Raw genomic sequence first — 20,219 nt, 5'->3', positions numbered from 1 at the left:
GCCCTGAGCCTGTCCCACACCCCAACCCCTCATCCCCAGCTGCGTTGAGTCACGGGCATTGACAATTTTCTTCAACTGGGTCGCCAGATAAAAAGTTTGAAAACTACTGCCCTGTATGACCTTTGGCAAGTCACTTAGTCCCTCTGTGCCTCAGTTTCCCCTCCGCCCATTGGGGAACAGCCTTCCCCCCTGGCTGGAGGAGAAAGAGGAAGGCGATTGGATACTCAGGGGACGAGAGACCATAGATAGCTAGGACGAGCCCCTGGCTATTTTGCTGAGGTTTTCGCCCTGTTGTGCATTGCCACGGTACGTTCGCACTGTAGCGTCTTGGCCACAAGAGGGCGCGCGAACCCCCAACTTCAGTCTTGGCAACTCCTCCAAGAGCTACAAAAGTCTCCTGCCAAGGAGCAACTTCAGTTCACAGCAGCCCAGCCCTGCAGCTGCTTCTGGCTCTGCGGAGCATCCTTCGGTGCCTCTTCCCCCAGGCCTGGTGGCTGCATACACGAGCCGGGAAAACGCTCGGCTGTTGCACTGGCTGCTCCTAGAGGAGGCCTGGGGTCTCTCTCCTAACTTCTCACCCACTGGGAAGAAGCCTGGAAGGAGCCAGGAGGATTTGGGGAAATCTCTGCACCCCCCCAGCGCAGCCTTGCAAGAGGCTGACCAGCCCCAGCCGACCATGGAAGGAGCTGCAGATGCTGCCTAGTTCTTTTCTCCCCTTCCTGAGTTTCTGGAGCTCTCTGTAAAGCACAAAGTTCTGTTCCCCGCCCTGGGCGATGCTGCCTCCTAGGAACTAACTGGAAAACGCCTCGTCCGTCTAGCTGCAAGATTTCAGCCGGCAGGTGAGTCACTGTGTGCAGCTTTACATTTCAGACACAGCTTAAGCAGCTTCTCCAGGGTGGCGCGATGTCCCACGGCAGTGGGTGGGCCGGTGCACTCCGGGGGTCCCAGAGTGCGGATGAGGGTGTCGGGCGTGTGTTTCAAAGCCCAGCCTGGCTCTCGAGAGGCCGCTCGCTCTACTCTGGGCGTCAGGCCCTGCTCAGGAGGGCCAGGGAAAAGGTTCTGTACTGGGGTCGCTCACTGATTCCCTCTTTGCAGCGTCTTTCCCACCCAGGGCTGGGTTGCTGGACCGTTGCATAGCAGGGGACATGGGGATTTTTGGCTGCTCCTGGTAATACACTTAAAAGGTCAAGAGGGACTTGAAGGAGCCCAAAATGTTTGTACCCGGGCAGCTGGTTTAAGGGGCTGCTTGGGAAGGGACGTTATCTCCTGATGAGTGAAGGGGGCTGGGAGCCAGGACTCTTGGGTTCTCTCTCTGGTTGTACGGTGTAGTGGTTAGAGCAGGGGGCTGGGAGCCAGGACTCTTGGGTTCTCTCTCTGGTTGTACGGATTAGTGGTTAGAGCAGGGGGCTGGGAGCCAGGACTCTTGGGTTCTCTCGCTGGTTGTACGGTGTAGTGGTTAGAGCAGGGGGCTGGGAGCCAGGACTCTTGGGTTCTCTCTCTGGTTGTACGGATTAGTGGTTAGAGCAGGGGGCTGGGAGCCAGGACTCTTGGGTTCTCTCTCTGGTTGTATGGTGTAGTGGTTAGAGCAGGGGGCTGGGAGCCAGGACTCTTGGGTTCTCTCTCTGGTTGTACGGTGTAGTGGTTAGAGCAGGGGGCTGGGAGCCAGGACTCTTGGGTTCTCTCTCTGGTTGTATGGTGTAGTGGTTAGAGCAGGGGGCTGGGAGCCAGGACTCTTGGGTTCTCTCTCTGGTTGTACGGTGTAGTGGTTAGAGCAGGGGGCTGGGAGCCAGGACTCTTGGGTTCTCTCTCTGGTTGTACGGTGTAGTGGTTAGAGCAGGGGGCTGGGAGCCAGGACTCTTGGGTTCTCTCTCTGGTTGTACGGATTAGTGGTTAGAGTAGGGGGGCTGGGAGCCAGGACTCTTGGGTTCTCTCTCTGGTTGTACGGTGTAGTGGTTAGAACAGGGGTTTTGGGGATCCAAGAGGCTGCTACTTTTGTGACTCTGAGCAAGTTATTTAGGCAACCATTTTCCAAAGTGGCCATCAGTTTTGGGTGCTCAAATGTTGGGTCCCCAACCCGGGTCCAACCATGGCTCTCGCTGTACCTGACCGTGGCCCTCTGTAAAACCGGGGCAGTGACACCTCCCTTGCCCGGTTAGTGCCTCAGTGCTGACAAGGAGCTGCCCACATGCAGCATGTGCTGCACTGAGTCACTAGCTGCCAGCCTCAGCCCCAGCCCTGCGCAGGGAGAGCCCTGCGCCCCTTAGAGAGAGCACAGGGTGGGATGGAGGGTTTCCGTCGAGGGCTGTGTATGTTCAGGAGCCCCCCCCTCACCCCCACCCAGCTGGAGCAGCAGTGCCGATGGAAATGCCCAGGGTTTCTGCACCATGTGCCGGGCATGGCTGGTTCTGGCCAGACAGCCCAGCTGGATCTGTATTAAAGAGCGTAAAGAACCCGCCGCTCGTTCTGAGCGAATCCGCGCTGGGGTGTGAATGCTCTGCGAGCGTTCGGTGCAGGTCTGGGCGTGTGAGAGCTGAGTGGAGCCATTTCCCACCAGGGCAGCCCTGGGGGTCCCCCAGCAGATGGAGCCGGAGCCGTTTGCCTGGGGGGTCTCGGTAACTAAACCCAGAGGCGTTAGCGGGCAGCAGCTGATGGTGGCTGGAGCCAGAAGGGGCAGGGAGGGGGCTTGGCAGAGCGAGCAGGCCCTTCTCCACCACAGCCAGCACCTGAGGGGAACACGTGAGATGAGTTTGGGGGTGCTCAGCACATTCCACCTGGCAGGCTCAGCGCCGACAGAAGCAGCCCCATATTAACCCAAGGCCGCCCAGAGGATTCAGGGGGCCTGGGGCAAAGCAATTTCAGGGGCCCCTTCCATAAAAAAAGTTGCAATACTATAGAATATTATATTCTCGTGTGGGCCCCCGTGGGGTCTGGGACAAATTGCCCCCTCTCCCTCCTGGGCAGCCCTGGGAAAAATAAGCATTTAAAAACCTTCCACATCTCGGCACAAACCCAGTTTTGAGAAAACGTCTTTTCAAGTCACCTTCACAAGGTATCACTGGTTCTCAGCATCAGCTAGTGCTAAAAGGCACTAAAGCTCATTAAAAGAGTTGGACAAATATTTTCTGTCAAAACTTTTTCTGGATCCAAAACTAGGGGGTTTTAAAAAGCAGAAAAAACTCATGAACAATGTCTGCTTTCCTTCAAAATTTGTTGTGGTTATTTTTAATTGAAAAGCTGAAATTAGTCTGCCAAAACCTGAACATGGTTTGGGGTTTCAGAAGTTTGTTGCCAAATATTTGCTCTTGCTGTGTTTGATTGTTTAAAGAAACAATAAAAAAATTCTGCTTAAAAAAAATCCAAAACTTTTGAACCACCTCAGCTTGTGACCAAACGCCTGAGCCCATCCAGTCAGAGATTTTTCCAGGTTTCTGATACTCTGCTGGCTTCCTTGACTCAGATGTGTCTCCATAACTTTGGGTTCATTTAACTTAGAACGTAAGAACATAAGAACGGCCATACTGGGTCAGACCAAAGGTCCATCCAGCCCAGTATCTTGTCTACCGACAATGGCCAATGCCAAGTGCCCCGGAGGGAGTGAACCTAACAGGCAATGATCAAGTGATCTCTCTCCTGCCATCCATCTCCACCCTCTGACAAACAGAGGCTAGGGACACCATTCCTTACCCAGCCTGGCTAATAGCCATTAATGGACTTAACCTCCATGAATTAAGCTGTTTCCTAGAGACTGGCTCCATGGGGTCCCTCACAAACTGGAGACGGTTACTGTGGGTTTGTCTTTAGTAAAGCTTATGTACATACTCCATGAACTGAGCATTTGAGCTTGTTCCAGAATCTGGGATGAGCCTATGTTGTGAAAACTGAAATGCTCAAAATAGCACATGCATGTGAATGGACACAGGGTGCTAAAATTAAATTAACCCAGGGGGTCAGGACCCCTCAGTGGGTCACGAGGTTATTACTGGGGGTCGCGAGCTGTCAGCCTCCACCTCAAACCCCGCTTTGCCTTCAGCATTTATAATAGTGTTATAAATTAAAAACACTTTTTTATATATTTAAGGGGGGGTCACACTCAGAGGTTTGCTATGTGAAAGGGGTCATCAGTACAAAAGTTTGAGAACCACTGAATTAACCCCTCTGGAGCCTTGGGGGAATGCAGGGGAGGGGCGTCTCCCTTGGTAGGGTTGGGAAGGAGGTAGGTGGTGTAGGATATTGCGCTTCTCATGTGATCCCTCCCCCATGGCTCTCTCGGCTCTATCACTGTTAATCTAAAGTGGCTAATTTTAATGAAGCTCCCCTCCCCTGACATGACTCTCCCTATGGCACTGAAATTAAAAGTAGACTATAATTTGGCATTTGAGAAGTGAAAGGGATGGTAGCCCTAATGGAAAAGCTAACAGCTCGGCTCTTCTGCAAGCCTCAAACTGCTGAATGAGCTTTAGGGTAGGGAAGGCTGTGCCTCCCCAAACAGCCTGACCTTGCCTCCTATCCAACCCCCACCCACTTCCTGCCCCGAGATGCCCCCAACCCCACCCCAGGACCCCAACCCCACCAACCCCCTTGCTCCCTGTCCCTGACTGCTCCAACCCCTATCCCCGAGTCCTGACAGACCTCCGAACATCCACGATCCAACCCCTGTTCCCTGTCCCCTGACCGCCCCAAACCTCTGCCCCATCCCAGTCCCCTGACTGTCCGCAGGACGCCCAGCCGCGTATCCAATGGCCCCGGCCCCCTTACCATGCTGCTTTACCCCACTTCCCCCCCCTCTCCTGGAGCCTCAGTGCGTGGCATTCAGGAGTGGCCCTGGACAGTGCTGCAGCGGCCTGGCTCCACGGGACCTGAGCTCCTGCCACTCGGCCTGCAGCTTGCAGCCCCACCCCCTTACCGCGTGGGTCTGAGCAGGAGGAGCTGAGGCCCCGCCCCCTTACCACGCGGCTCTGAGTGGGAGGAGCTCAGGCCCCGCCCCCTTACCACGCGGCTCTGAGCGGGAGGAGCTCGGGCCCCGCCCCCTTACCACACGGCTCTGAGCGGGAGGAGCTCGGGCCCCGCCCCCTTACCGCGCGGCTCTGAGCGGGAGGAGCTCAGGCCCCGCCCCCTTACCACGCGGCTCTGAGCGGGAGGAGCTCGGGCCCCGCCCCCTTACCGCGTGGGTCTGAGCAGGAGGAGCTCAGGCCCCGTCCCCTTACCGCGTGGGTCTGAGCAGGAGGAGCTCAGGCCCCGCCCCCTTACCGCGTGGGTCTGAGCAGGAGGAGCTCAGGCCCCGCCCCCTTACCGCGTGGGTCTGAGCAGGAGGAGCTCAGGCCCCGCAGCTTTAGCTCTGTCCAGGGCCACTCCTGGACGCGGCATGCTAAGGTGCCGGGACTGGGGGAAGGTGGAGGCGGGGGGAGCATCCGACATTCTCGTGGGGGCCCCTGCAGGGCCTGGGGCAAATTGCCCCACTTGCCCTCCCCAGGCGGCCCTGTATTAACCCCTCCACACCACAGCCTTTTTGGAGAGCGCGTGGGGCCTGGCCTGGCTCTCCTTGGCCGTCTGCGTCGCTTCACCCAGTGCCAGGCCGGTGTAATACCCCCCGTTCCCACCCGGCACTGCTTTACCCCCATGGTGCAGGCCAGCAACACAAGGGGAACGGCCGGTGGGGGCCGAGGCCATCAGGCCTGATTCCCCTTTCCCTGGTGCCATGCTGAGCCTGATATATCTCTCCGTGGAACCGGCCCGACTCCCACCGGGGGAGGGACTGTGGGATCAACCCCACTGGTTCCAAGAGGGGCCGGCTGACGACACAGGGCCAGGACGTCCTGTAAGAGGGTTTTTGGGTGGACCCACGCAACCCAGAGTAGCCTCTCTAGGGTGCCCGGCCTCCCACATGGGGCAGGCGAAAGGCAGGGCCTGGGGGAAGAGGGGACCCTGTGTGGCGTTGCCTAATGACCCGGTTCCATCTCTCTGGCCCACGCACCCGCAGTAACCACCAAGGGTCTCTCTAGGCCCTGGTCGCAGGGGAGTTAACACAGGCTGGCAGCCATGTCTGAAATCCCCGGCATGGTCTGGATGCCTTATGTTTTAATCCATGGCCAAGGAGGACCCTAGGGTGCTCCAGCTGGCCCCACCTCCCCTCATGGAGGGTCTGCGCCGTGAAGCGGCTTGAAGTGGTTCTAACATGGCTGTTCCCCGAGATGAACCTGGGCTGTGACAGGCTTGGGCCAGAGCCGTGCTTGAGCGCTTCTGGAGACCTTAGTTCAGCCCCCACTTGGCAGCGCGAGGCCTTTTGGCTTCAGCACATCTGGCCTCTCCGCGCGCTGGACAGCTGGCTCGGGGAGATGTCAAGGCTCGCAGCATTTCCAGTCCCTGGCTGAGCCGTCAGTGTGTGCAGAATCCATGTGCCGAGGTGACCCAGAGGATGGGATTTATTGCACCCTCAGCAAGTTTGCAGATGACACTAAGCTATGGGGAGAGGTAGATACGCTGGGGGGTAGGAAGAGGGTCCAGAGTGACCTAGACAAATCAGAGGATTGGGCCAAAAGAAATCTGATGAGGTTCAAGAGGGACGAGTGCAGAGTCCTGCACTTAGGACGGAAGAATCTCATGCACTGCTACAGGCTGGGGACCAACTGGCTAAGCAGCAGTTTTGCAGAAAAAGGACCTGGGGATTACAGTAGACGAGAAGCTGGATATGAGTCAGCAGTGTGCCCTTGTTGCCAAGAAGGCCAACGATATATTGGGTTGTATTAGTAGGAGCATTGCCAGCAGATCGATAGCAGCCTTCAACTACCTGAATGGGGGTTCCAAAGAGGATGGATCTAGGCTGTTCTCAGTGGTGGCAGATGACAGAACAGGGAGCAATGGTCTCAAGTTGCAGTGTGGGAGGTTTAGGTTGGATATTAGGAAACACTATTTCACTAGGAAGGTGGTGAAGCACTGGAATGGGTTCCCTAGGGAGGTGGTGGAATCTCCATCCTTAGTGGTTTTAAGGTCAGGCTTGACAAAGCCCTGGCTGGGATGATTTAGTTGGGTTTGGTCCTGCTTTGAGCATGGGGTTGGACTAGATACCTCCTGAGGTCCCTTCCAACCCTGAGATTCTATGATTCTATAACCCACATATTCCCCCCAACCCTGCAGAGCCAGGGCAAAAACCCTGCTCCTTCAGCTCCAAACCCAGAGGCATCTATTGCATGAGCTAGCGGAGAGCTTGATCTATTGGCAGCAGTAGTAAGTGCTTTATCCTCTCTGTGGACCAGCCACTAATGGGCATCATCACGTATGGATAGACACACATGTCCAAGTGCATGCTGGGTGATGGAGCAGGAGCTAGTGGAGGCTGACCCCAGGTGTGGGTCAGGGTTACACAGGGTTACTCCAGTGGCTACAGTTACAGGGCAGAGATGAGGGTGACAGGGAGTTTCTGGTCCCGTGTTGTCTGTGTCCCCCACCCCCCACCCTGTGCAGTCTCTCACCTGCCTGTTCTGTTTCCCCGGCAGCGAGAGGATGGAGAACAAGGCCATGTACCTGCACACCTTCAATGAGCGGGAGAACGGCTCCATCTTTGAGGAGTCATTTGATGGAAGGAACCTGTCCAAACTGAACCTCTGCGAGGATGGTAAGTGCTGGGGGAGCCTCGCTGAGCAAGGCTCTTCAGGAACTCTTTGCCCATGGGAAAATGGGCACCACTCCCACACCATGGGGTCATGAGCCCCAACAAGAGCTGGTGTTAGACCTCCCGGCTGCTTTGGGGTGAGGGGGAGCTCCAGATGCAATGGAACCCCTCAGCCCTTTCGCTCAGCGGCCATGTGCACGGAAAGGTAGCAGAGAACTCGCCGTGAAAGCTGTTCCCTGCATCTCATATTTTTAAGCAGATAGACCAAGACTTGGATGGGCCCCTGGGCACTGAACTTGCCCTCACCCCACTAGAGAGATGAGGCACCTAGGCAGGGCAGCTCGGGGGACGCTCGCACTGTTACTGTGTTGTACCTGAGCTGGGGATTTCAGTCCCTAGGGCTGTCAGGCCAGCACTACGCACCGAAATCCACCAACACAAATAATGCAACAGTTTCCGAGGCGAAAGGGATAGCGGAGATTGCGCTACGTTAAGTCTAGGGATTGCGTTTAGGGGTGCAAGCGGGCGAGGGCGCTAGTGAGAACATGAACCCCAGGCCAGATGAAGCGTGGATGTTGGCTGGATGTCAAAAGCTCCAGAGTCCTAACCATATATCCATTGCCTCTGAGATGTTTCTGGTTGGATCGAATTGTAAAAATCCCAGACAAGACAAAGCTCCTAGCATGTGCCTCAAGGGCTTTCGGGTCCCCTGCCCTCAGGAGGTTTCTTCCACTGGGTCCAAAGAGCAGAGGTTTGTAGGGATCTGTTCAAACCAGATGATCATGGAGAATCATAGAACCATAGAAATGACAGGCTGGAAGGGACCTCGAGAGGTCATCAAGTCCCAGCCTCTGCGCTGAGGCAGGTCCAAATAAACCCAGACCAGCTCTGACAGGTGTTTGCCCAACCGGCTCTTAAAAATCTCCCATGACGGGGATTCCACAACCTCCCTTGGACGCCTGTTCCAGAGCTTAACTGCCCAGAGAGTTAGCAAGTGTTTCCTAATATCGAACCTAACTCTCCCGTGCTGCAGATAAAGCCCATTACTGCTTGTCCGACCTTCGATGGCCAAGGAGAACAGTTGATCCCCATCCTCTCTATAACAGCCCAGAACATGTGTGAAGACTGTTATCGGGTCTTCTTTTCTCAAGACTGCACATTCCCAGTTTTTGTAACCTTTCCTCCCAGGTCAGGTTTTCTAAACCTTTATCCTTTTAGTTGCTCTCCTCTGGACTCTTCTCAGTTTGTCCACTTCTTCCTTGAAGGGCGGTGCCCAGAACAGGACACAGTGCTGCAGCTGAGGCCTCCCCAGTGCCCGGGGCTGGCTTTAGCAAGTGCGGGGCCCGATTCGTACTCACCCGGCGGCAGGGGCGGCTCTAGACAGTAGGCTGCCCCAAGCAGCGCGGAGCGCTGCGCCGCCCTTCCGCGGTCCCGCGGTGGGTCCCCTCTTCCCGCGGCTCCGGTTGAGCTCCCGCCGGCATGCCTGCGTCAGGTCCACCGGAGCCAGGGAGGAGCGGACCTGCCGCAGTCATGCCTGCGGGAGCTCAACCGGAGCCGCGCGAAGAGGGGACCCGCCGCAGTTATGCCTGCGGCAGGTCCGCTCGTCCCGAGCTCCGGTGGACCTGCCGCAGCCATATCTGCGGCAGGTCCACCGGAGCCAAATGCCGCCCCCCCGGGAAACGGCCGCCCCAAGCGCCTGCTTGGCGCGCTGGTGTCTAGAGCCGCCCCTGCCCGGCGGTGCTCCGGGTCTTCGGTGGCTCTTCGGCAGCGGGTCCTTCACTCGCTCGGGTCTTGGCGGCACTCAAGGACCCGCCGCCAAAATGCCACCAAAGACCCAGAGCGCCGCCGGGTGAGTAAAAATTAAAAAGGTGCCAGCGTGGGGCCTGATTCCGGGGAACCGGGTAAATCGGCCTAAAGCCGGCCTTGCCAGTGCCAAAAAGAGTGGGATGATTACCTCCCCATCTTCCATACGAGACTCCTGCCAATACACCCCAAAAGGATATTAGCCTTTTTTGCAACTACACCACAATGTTGCCTCATGTTCACATTGTGATTCACTGTAACCCCCAGACCCTTGGCAGCGGTACAATCCCCTAGCCAGTTGTTCCCCAGTTTGTACTGGTGCATTTGATTTTTTTTCCTTCCTAAGTGACATATTTTGCACTTGTCCTTGTTGAATTGCCTCTTGTTGATTTCAGACCCATTTTCCGATTTCTCAAGGTTGTTTTGAAGTCTAACCCTGTCCTCCAAAGTGCTTGCAACCCCTCCCCTCTTGGTGTCATCCACAGATTTTATAAGCGTACTCTCCACTCCATTATCCACATCAGTAATGAAAATACTGAATAGCACCCGACCCAGGGAATACGTAGTTATGGGAGAATCCTCCCTGAGGGGCTGACAGGTCCCTCCTGAACACCCGGCATCAGGCCGGGCAGTGTCCTGACATCCTGCAGCCCAAGCGGTGCCTTGGCCAGACATGTGAAGCCTGGTTCCACGCTCCATTCTGGCTAGCCGCTGCTCTCGGGAACAGGCTGCATTGATTGACCTCACCAGGGCGTGGGCTGCCTGCGAGCCAGCCTCAGGGACCACGTCCTAGGGCTTGGGGTGGGGGATGCTCTCGGGCTTTGGGTTCAGCTTTGGATATTCTAGCGTGCCCTGTTCGAGTGGGGCCAGCTGGAGCACGGACGCGGCTGCCAAGATTGGGTGGGGCGGAAGGGGTGTGGGGCTGGGACTCGCCTCTCCATCCGGCAGCGTTGCCAAATGGGTGTGGAGAGTCCCACTGCTGGAAGGGGAACTCTGGGCCAGCTGTTCAGCTGCAGAGCTTGGGTCTTTCTGCTCATGGCCAGGCCTGGCTGTGGCTCCGGCCCTCTGGCCCAGACCTTGCTCGAGCCCACGGCTGTTGCCTGCCGCTGCGTGATGAGTGTGTCGCTGACCCTGTCAGTGCACACGCGGGACGCACATGGGGCCAGAGAGCGAGTTGAACGTGCAACTGTCTGTCTGGCGTTTCCTAACTTCCGAGTGCTCGACTTTGCAGCCTAAAGAGCATTCTTTGAATATAGGTTTTTGTATGTGATTGTTAATAATAATGTGTCAAAATGGCAGCTGCTTAATCAGCAGATCTCTTTTCCCCTGAGAGCCTTGCCAAGCCACCATACGACACCTCCAGGGAGGTGTCCCTTCTTGGGCATCAGTTGCCCCCTGAATTACAATCCAGAACACCCGTGCAATCCCATGGACAGCAGAGTGGGTTGCTTAGGTGCAACAGACAGCATCTGGGCCCTGCAAAATGTTTATTACTGGGGATGATGCATGGGAAGGGAAGGACCCAGCTTGACTCTCAGATTCCAGGTGAATCTGCAGAGCTGGAAAAACATTGCATATAAGAGCTAGGTATTATTATTTTAACTGGCATGCTGATCTGAGCTGATGTGGAATCAATGAGAGAAAATGAGCACAAGTTAGAGAGAGATTTTAAATGCTAGTTGGTGGAGGAGACTTGTTACTGGGCCATGGGGACTTTCACCCCGACAAATCTAGCCCAGGTGAGACATGACCCAAAGCTGTTATTCACAACAAACTGGACTCGGTCAAGAAACAGTTAAGACTGAGTGTGTGTTTCCATGGAGACCAGCTAATGGCCCAAAATAATATTGCATTGTTTGAAACAAAATTTCTACAGCCCAACCTTGGCAAGTCTGGAAATGGCCAGTGAAAGGATCCAGCCGGTTCCCCACTGCCACATAATTCTCCATCACTGACTCTCTTCCCAGCCTGAACTCTGGAAGGGAGACAGGAAACCCAGCTGACAATGGGACAGCTAGTTTCAGCCTTGAATGATGGGCCTTTGTGACATGAGTTGGGGGTGGGGTTTCCATCCCTATCTCAGTGGACAAGCATCCGTCTGGGGGAAAAGCCCCACATCTGTGACTGGCACGAATTGGCCCCATGGTGGCAGTGTCAGTGGAGACGCCAAGAGCTGAATGGGGCATAGAGAGTCAACATCCTCACTTAACCACTTAAACCACCAACCTCCCCCCTCCCCCCCGGGGTGTGGTAAAGCTGAGATTCTAGTTAGCTCTGACTGGATACTGATGGATGGGCTGGGGGCTGATAGATCGGCCTCTGACTTCCCTGGTAGCTGAGGGAAAGGCGGTTGGCAGGACAGGCTGTCTTGGTGCAGGACAGGGCAGGACTGGTGGCTTTGCTGCAGGAGGCTCCATTTTAAGCTTTCCTAGTGGGGGTGGAGTTATAGGACTGGCTCTGCCTCTTAGTTCTCCCAAGACCCACCTCCAGCTAGAGAAAGTTTGTAAAAGCCTCCTTGAGTGGTGGCTGCCATGGAAGCACGTTAAGATTATGTTTGTTGCAGGGGGCAGCTCTGAAGCTTTCACAGCTCTAGACTGGGCGATCTGGGTGTGGGTTCAGAGAGACCCCTGGGCTGTCCCAGTGCATGACTCATAAAAGCATAAGAACAGGTCAGACCAAGGGTCCATCTAGCCCAGTGTCCTGTCTTCTGACAGCGGCCAATGCCAGGTGCTTCAGAGGGAACGAACAGAACAGGGAATCATCTAGTGATCCCACTCATCCAGTCCCAACTTCTGGCAGTCAGAGGCTAGGGACACTCAGATGATGGGGTTGCCTCTCTGCCCATCCTGGCTAATAGCCATTGATGGACCTCTCCTCCATGAACTTATCTAGTTCTTTTCTGAACTTTGTTATAGTTTTGGCCTTCACAAGATTCTCCGGCAAGGAGTGCCACAGGTTGACTATGCGTTGTGTGGAGAAATATGTCCTTTTGTTTGTTTTAACCTATTTCCTATTAATTTCATTGGATGACCCCTAGTTCTTGTGTTATGTGAAGAAGTAACTAACATTTCCTTCTTCACTTTCTCCAGACCAGTCAAGATTTTGGAGACCTCTATCATGTCCCCCTTAGTCGTCTCTTTTCCAAGCTGAAAAGTTTCAGTCTTTTTAACCTCTCCTCATACCGAAGCTGTTCCATACCCCTAATAATCTTTCTTGCCCTTTTCTGAACCTTTTCCAATTCTAATATATCTGTTTGAGATGGAGCGACCAGTTCTGCACACAGTATTCAAGGTGTGGGGGTATCATGGATTTATATAGAGGCAACATGATTATTTTCTGTCCTATTTTCTATTCCTTTTTTAATGATTCTCAACATTCTGTTTGCGTTTTTGACTGCCGCTGCACACTGCGTGGGTGTTTTCAGAGAACTATCCGCAATGCCTCCAAGATCTCTTTCTTGAATGGTTACAGCTTATTTAGACCCCATCATTTTATACGTATAGCTGGGATTATGTTTTCCAACATGCATCACTTTGCATTTATCAACATTGAATTTCATCTACCATTTTGTTGCCCTGTTGCACAGTTTAGTGAGATCCCTTTGCAACTCCACAATCTTCTTTGGACTTAATTAGCTTGAGTAGTTTTGTAGCATCTGCAAATTTTGCCACCTCACTGTTTACCCCTTTTTCCAGATCACTGATGGATGTGTTGAATAGGACTGGTCCCAGTACAGACCCCTGGGGGACACCACTATTTACCTCTCTCTATTGTGAAAATGGATTATTTATTCCTACCCTTTGTTTCCTATATTTCAGCCAGTTACTGATCCATGAGAGGACCCTCCCTCTTATCCCATGACAGCTTAATTTGCTTAAGAGCCTTTGGTGAGGCGCTTTGTCAAAGGATTTCTGAAAGGTCCCCTTTTGCATGGGGCATTGTTTGTGGTTGCCCAGGGCACTGCTGTGTGTGTGTGTGTGTGTGTGTGTGTGTGTGCATGCACGAGCATGCTGGGTGGAAACAGAACTGCTCCGCCGTGTGTGTCAGCCTCTCTACCAGGGACAGCTTAAGCGTTGGGCACCCCAGAGCAGAGAGTCCTTTTTAAATGTCAGCCCCGCTTGTCACACTGCATGTTAGTGGCAGATCTGAGCCCAGTCACGCAGCTCCCTATGCCAGGCTCTAACCATTAGGCCGTGCGTTGCTCCCAGAGCTTATCATGAATCTGTTGTCGCCAGACAATAGACACCATCAGCATGATATTCCTCGCACCCAAAGGGAGCTTGGACTAGAATTCTAATCCTTCTGTGACTGGCACTCTGGCCCTTGGCAGTAGTAGGTCTTGCATCCTGGGTTTGGCCCAGCCACCAGAGGGCACCCTCACTCACGCACGCACTCACAAGAGTGGTGAAGACGGAACACAGCAAACTGCTCTGCAGGGTGTAGAATTCACTGTGTCACGAGCCGGATGTCTTCCAAAGGAGTGTTTCTGGCCTAATAGCCCTGCCTGCCAGCAACACGTACTCCAGTGTCTGCCCCAGCACACCCAGTGCAATCCCCCCAGGTCCCAATAAACCTGGTCAGCCTGGAGAATGGTTCTTCTGGCATTGCTATGATCACTGTGCCTCTGCCAGCCTTGGCACCACGCACTGTTCTGCACAGGCAGATGCTGGTCTCCCAGGAGCTCCCTGGGGCGTTATTGCGGCCAGCCATACATTTAGCCCCAGGTGCATGGAATTGGGTTGCACATTGATTGCCAACAGCTCTGCATTCCACAGGCTAGGTGGCTGGGATGGTGATCATATAAACTGCCACTGGCACTTTATCAACCCGTCGTGAGGCCTGTGTGGTCTGGGGTGAGCGCACAGATCTGGGAGGCAGAGATATTACCACAGGCTTGCACGGAAAAGTTGTAGCTACCACGAGGTGGCAACCTCCAGCAGACGCTGCCTGGGTAACGTGGGGCGTTGTTCCAGGGGGTGGGATTGGAAGGTCCTGCTCTTTACTGATTGCAGAGGCATGTCATTTCCAGTGCTCCACGAGTCCCGCTGGTTGGGCTACGTTGCATTGGAACATAGGGCTTTGGGGTGACCTCGAATGGACAGAAGATGCCAATCTGCCTGAGAGGGTTTGTTTGAATGTTTGTACTGAGCCGAGGGCTTAATTTTTTGTGTGGCTGTTCCAACAGGAGATCTGATGCCAGTGTGTTGTGGAGTAGTGATCTTCCCCTCCCCCCTCTGTTAGAAACACCCCAAAAAAATTTTTTTGGTTATTCCTGGTTTGACTCGTGGAATTTCCCTTTCTTTCTTCCCCCTTCCTCATTGACATGCAAAACTTCAACCAAACCCTCAGATCTTCCCGCATTCCTTTGACCTGCCTTCTCTAACATAACCCTCGAGCAACATGTGTCTGTCTGCCTGGGAGTAAAATCCAAAGCAAGACTCTCTCCCGCACGCGCTTCTCCCCCTGGGGAGAGGAGGAGAGAACGAGCCTGGGCCAGATGTTCATCATCGTCTTCTTTCTGTCGGACAGCCTTAGAAAAGCAGCAGGCTGGGATTCTAACCGAATCTTGCGATTCCAAAGACCCGGCATTGTGCCACCGCTGCAAGCCTGGCAGGGGCAGGTTGTCCGCGATGTGTCGCATGGTTTGCTCCTCGCCGCAGTCCCAAGGTGGCGATTTCGATGCATTTCCATTTGTGGTGGAGAGATCCGCGCCTTCCACGCGTTGTCCGACCGTGGCTGAGTGCAGTCCACTGCCTGTGGGCAAGGCAGAATCCCGAGGCTTCTTCCGTTGGTGCTTCAGTCGGGTTTGGGCCTTGACAAGTGGCCCCCGATTCGAGCCAGCGGGTGCTGGCGTCCTTGCCATTGGCCTGTAGCACTGATGTTAGTTACTCTCCTAAGTGCGGGACTGGAAGGCACCCAGATACCAAGGTGCTGAGTGTGGGATAAGCACCTTCACAGGCCAGAATAACACCAATATTAACTCTTATAGAGCATGTTTCTTTGATAGATGTCCAGGCTCTGTACAAAGGAGAACAGTGGCTGTTAGCCACACGGCACACGCAGGGGAAATTAAGGTGCACAGAGCGGAAGGACTTGCCCAAAACGCACAGCAGGTCCGTCACGGTGCGAGGACTCACCCCTGCGGCGCCTCCTGCTGGTGTCCTGGGAATTAGCTCTTTTTCCAGTTCCGGGGCGCCCTCTGCAGGTCCCACTTGCCTCTGGTCCCCGTGTCCCTCCCGGACCCCGGTGCCCCTCTCACGCCGGGATGCTGCCCCCTGGCACTACCCCCACAGATCTGGGTCTCCCCACTCAGGGAAACCCCCAGCCCCCTAGCCCCAGCTCGCCTCAGTCTTTGGCTACTGCCAGTCACCATCGAGCCCCCGCTCCCTGGGGCAGGCTGCAGTGTAAGTGCCACTCATCACCGGCCAGGAGGGTTTGGCCCTGCTGCCTCTGTCTACCCTTGGGCTGCCCCTCTGCAACCCCAGTACTTTTTTCTGGCCTTTAACAAGGCCTGTAGCCTGGGGAGTTTCCAGGCCAGAGCTCCCCAGCTCCTCTGGCCTTTCCCCAGCCCTGCTCCAGTCTTGGTACCCTCTCAGCTTCCAGGCAGCCAGGCCCTTCCCTCTGTACCGCTAGTGAGAGGCTCTGTCTCTGGCTTCTGGCCCCAGCCCTCTTATAAGGGCCAGCTGGGCCCTCATGAAGCCAGCCTCAGCCTGACTGGGGGGTGGCCCCCATCTGAGGCTGCTTTCCCCAGTCAGCCCCACTCGTCCTTCCCTGCCCCAGCCCTCTCCCCGGGCTGTTTCAAGGCAGGGGCGGGTGCCCACCCCACTACAAGGTCAGTAAACAGAACCCAGGTGTCCTGACTCGCAGTCCCGTGCTCTGTCCTGTAGACCATGCTGCCTTATGCCTTTGCTTTCTTCTGTGCCGTATTTCAAAGGGAACTGAGACGGGCGTGGTTCCTAGCGGGGACGGGCTCCTTCGCGGCGGTGGGGTGGCGGCTCTGGGCGTCTATCGCAGCAGTTTAGTTAGCCTTGGCTGCTGGCAGGCAAACCTAGTAAAGGAGGCAGAAGGATTTGGGACGGATGCCTGAGGGCATTTCCTAATGGAAGCGCTGCCACCATCCAGGGTGGTCCGGCTTGTAAAGCTGAGCTGTTTGGGGGAGACACACCTGCAGCTGAATCCGTACAATCTTTCTGCAGCTAAAAAGGCAGATGGGCCAAATTCTGCACTCTGGAGGCTAGCAAAGCTCCCAGAGACTTCGTGGCTCGGGTCCTGTAGCTGCTCCATGCTTGCCCGGCTCAGCCCAGGTCGCGGGAGGAGGGACAGCTGGAGAGGATTCCTAGCTGTGCCACAGACTCCTGCAAGATCACTGCGCCATAGGAGTAGGACTGGACTGAGCCCTCGGTCTCTCTATAAATTACTTCTGCTGGATACTTCACCGCCGAGGGGGGTTGTGAGACTACCGCCACGAATCCTAGGGAGCTGCTTGGACAGCATGAGGCTGGATGTTACGTGGGGCACTGCACAGACACAAAGGTAAAGTTCCTGCCCCACAGCGACCGCAAGCAGCGACGTCGCACCGGGCTGGGGGGCCTCTGGGTGCCAAACAGGGCTGTGGCGTTAATACTCTTTGGAACTCGAGTCTGCCTGCTGGGTTTTGTTGAAGGTTGGTTGTATCTGTCGAAGCCGGGTACTGTTGACCTGAATATAGCCAGCCAGCAGGCTAGGCCCATGGGCTCCACATTCTGAGTCCTTCTGCAGCACTGGACATGCCAGGGCCCTGTGAAGGAGCGCTCCACCCCTTAAGGGGCAGGCTGGGTGTAATCCAGGCTGGTGGAACGGGGCGCTGAGCTGAGGTGGGAGCAGGTCTGGCTGAGAGGCCGAGGGAAGGGCTGTGACGTCACCGAGCCTACCGAGGGTGATGCGCTCGCTCTCTGGCTCCTGGATTCTAGCCTGCCCAGACTCAGAGACTTTGCATGAGTTTGGGACCCCGGAGGACGCTGTGGCGAGAACCTTATGGGCGGCCTGTTGTGCTCTCACCTTCCCTGAGACCTGCTTCCAGGCGACAGACTGGTTTGGATTAATTTGTTCCGGCTTCCCCCGGCCCAGATCCTTCATAGGGAACATTTTGACTCCCCAACTGGGTAAAAGTAAGGGTGGGGGTCACCTGCAGTTCCACACCTGGACACCAGGGGGCGGGCAGGACTGTGCGCACCTTTACAGTCTCCAAGGTCTTTACAAACACAAACTGAACCGCACACACACACACACACACACACACACACACACCCTTTGACATATTTCTTTTCAGTTTTATTGCTAAAGTTGAAGGGTCTGTCTACACTGCAATTAAAAGCCCATGCTTGGCCCAGGCCAGCTGAATCGGGCTCACAGGGCTCAGGCTAAAGGGTGTTGAATTGCCATTTGGGATGGAGTCCGAGCTCCAGGACCCGGCAAGGTGGGAGGGTCCCAGAGCCGGAACATCTATGCTGCAGTTCAACAGCTCCTTAGCCCGAGACCCAGGAGACCGGTCAGCTGGCACGGGCCAGCCGCAGGTGTCTAACTGCGGTGCAGACACAGCCTGAGAGTTTGTGACTGGCCTGAGGTCACGTAGCGAGTTGGTGGCCCAGCTGAGGATACAACCAAGGTGTCCAGCCTGCCTGCCTCCTACTCTGACCATCAGCCCCAGCCCCTCCCCACTTCAGCGTATTCCTTCTTCACCTGTTCTCAGATGTGAGTAATTTATAACAAATTAATTCATGGGGGCTTCCTCCTTCAACCTTCGGGCCATGAGATGGTGCCATAATGAGCATCTTGGTGGTTTGAACGGTCGAAATGTCTAAAAATACTAAAATACTGTAACCAATGTGTGGCCCCGTCCGCCAGCCTAGCTGTCACTAGGTGCTCAGAACTTCACAGCAGTAGGAGGGATGGAATCTGGCTCCCAAAATGGAGTCCTGAGCTATTGGAGTTAACGGCGCATCTCCGTTAGTGGTTTGCGGTATAAGGCTTATGACACACTTGAGCCCTTCTGATGCCGAGGGCACAAAGACCTACACCCCAACCTGCTTGTTACAAAGTGAACGCTGGAAAATGGGATAGCAGCAGCTCTGGGCAAGGCACAGCAAGGGGGCAGGAGCTGGCTGATCGGGCTACCCCACTGGGCTGGCTAGATTGCAAAATCCTTTTGGGTGGGGGAGAGGGGGAGAGAGAAATATTTGCTTTTCCCCTTGGTTACTGATGAGAGCAAACCCTAAGCCCTGGGCTCCTTCTCGGAGGCTGTGAAAGCCCTGCTTGGACAGCTGCGATCCTTTCTCCACTCTGCGAGCAAGTGAGAAAGGAGTGGGTGGTTCGAGGGCTGAGGCCAACTCCTCGTGCGCCCTCTGAGGACCTGATCTAAGTGTTAATGTCAGAAAAATATTGCAGCTATCCTCGTTATGAACCCCCCAGCTCCATCTGTTTGGCCAGTGACAGAATGCCCTGGCCAGCAAATGGGAACCGCATGCTGCTAATGAATTGCAGATTGATTTATGCAGGAGAGCTGGGGATGCTGCATTTCACCGCTTAATCCCTGCTCAGCATCGCCTCTTAAAACAATGTTTCCTCGAGGGATCCGGCCCCGCCCGCGGTCAGGGAGTGACCTCAGCGTTTTATCATTTCATACGCCGGCTGCAGCCCCTTGCAGCTCTACACCCAGCGTAACCCTTTGGAGGCTGCAGGCGTTTGCATCAGGATCCAAACTGCATGCAGGCTCTGGGGGGGTTGAGGCTGGCGTATCACTAGCAGCTCCTCCTCCACAAGCCTGGTTTTCAGTGGGTGCTGAGCACCTGCCGTTCCCTGCGAAGTCAATGGGAGCTGTGCGTGCTCAGTGCGACTGCAAATCAGACTCTCACTGCCGGACGGAATCAGCACGGCCCAGTAAACAGAGAGGCCAACTGACTGCCGGGGTGCCTGGGGTCTCTTCCCGTCCCTCGCTGTACGGTGCTGCACAGGGCACTCGGATCATTTCACACATGGGGACACAGAGGCTCCCGGAGTTTATGGGCCAGGCTCCCCTCCGTGGCCTCTGATGCTGGGTCCCTCGCCAGAGACGCCTTGGGCTTGCTTGACGGACATGTTGACCATCAGCTGCTCCAGCAGACTTGATTTGAAGTTGTCGGTGCTCCGCGGCTCTAAAAAGCGGGGCTGAAGTGTCTCGAAAGGGGCACCCCCAAACACTGGAGGGACCTGGGGTTAGAGGCCACCTTTGGAAAACAGGAGCCCTGATCTCTTGTGCCTCAGTTTCCCCAGCTGTATAATGGGAATAACGTTATTTGATCTACCTACGTGAAGCGCTTTCAGATGAGGTGCCGAATGCTGTTCCACAGTAGTGCTCAGTACTGTATTGTTGTTATCGCCTCCTAGGCAGTCACAGAGGGTATGTCTACACAACACCGCAACACCTGCGGCTGGCCCCTGCCAGCTGACTCAGGCTTGCCCTGCTGTTTCATTGAGTGTAGACTTCCGGCTCGGGCTGGAGCCCAGGGTCTAGGACCCTGTGAGGTGGGATGGTCCCAGAGCTTGGGGTAGGTCTACACTGCAGTGAAACTGCCGGGCAGCCTGAGCCCTGGGAGCCCGAGTCAGCTGGCACAGGCCAGCTGCAAGTTCTTCTTTGCAGTATAGACATGGCCAGAGTTGGAAGTCTGGCAAAGCTAGAAAGGAGATTTAATTTGAAAAGAGGGACTGCCGCATCAAAATTCCAATGGAACTGAGACATGGGAGACCTCAAGCAATTGAGAATAAGCTCTGTAAGCAGTATCTGGTTCAAATCTGG

At 55.2% G+C, this 20,219-nt stretch overlaps 1 protein-coding gene across 1 annotated transcript in view; it reads left to right on the top strand.

Annotated features, from left to right (window-relative positions):
* Nucleotides 1–435: 435 nt before the first annotated feature.
* The window catches only part of LOC120393799 (scavenger receptor class A member 5-like), a gene marked incomplete at its 3' end in the record, with an annotated part of 96,645 nt that continues 76,861 nt past the window's right edge, over nucleotides 436–20,219 (top strand). The window contains exons 1-2 of the mRNA XM_039518286.1: nucleotides 436–839; nucleotides 7,491–7,609. Coding sequence (XP_039374220.1) covers nucleotides 7,498–7,609 — 112 coding nt within the window. The remainder of the gene's footprint in view (nucleotides 840–7,490; nucleotides 7,610–20,219) is intronic.

This window comes from Mauremys reevesii, unplaced genomic scaffold (assembly GCF_016161935.1).
Source record: "Mauremys reevesii isolate NIE-2019 unplaced genomic scaffold, ASM1616193v1 Contig31, whole genome shotgun sequence".
NCBI classification, from domain to species: domain Eukaryota; kingdom Metazoa; phylum Chordata; order Testudines; family Geoemydidae; genus Mauremys; species Mauremys reevesii.
Note: the sequence above shows the minus strand (reverse complement) of the source record. Positions and strands in the feature narration are given on the sequence as shown.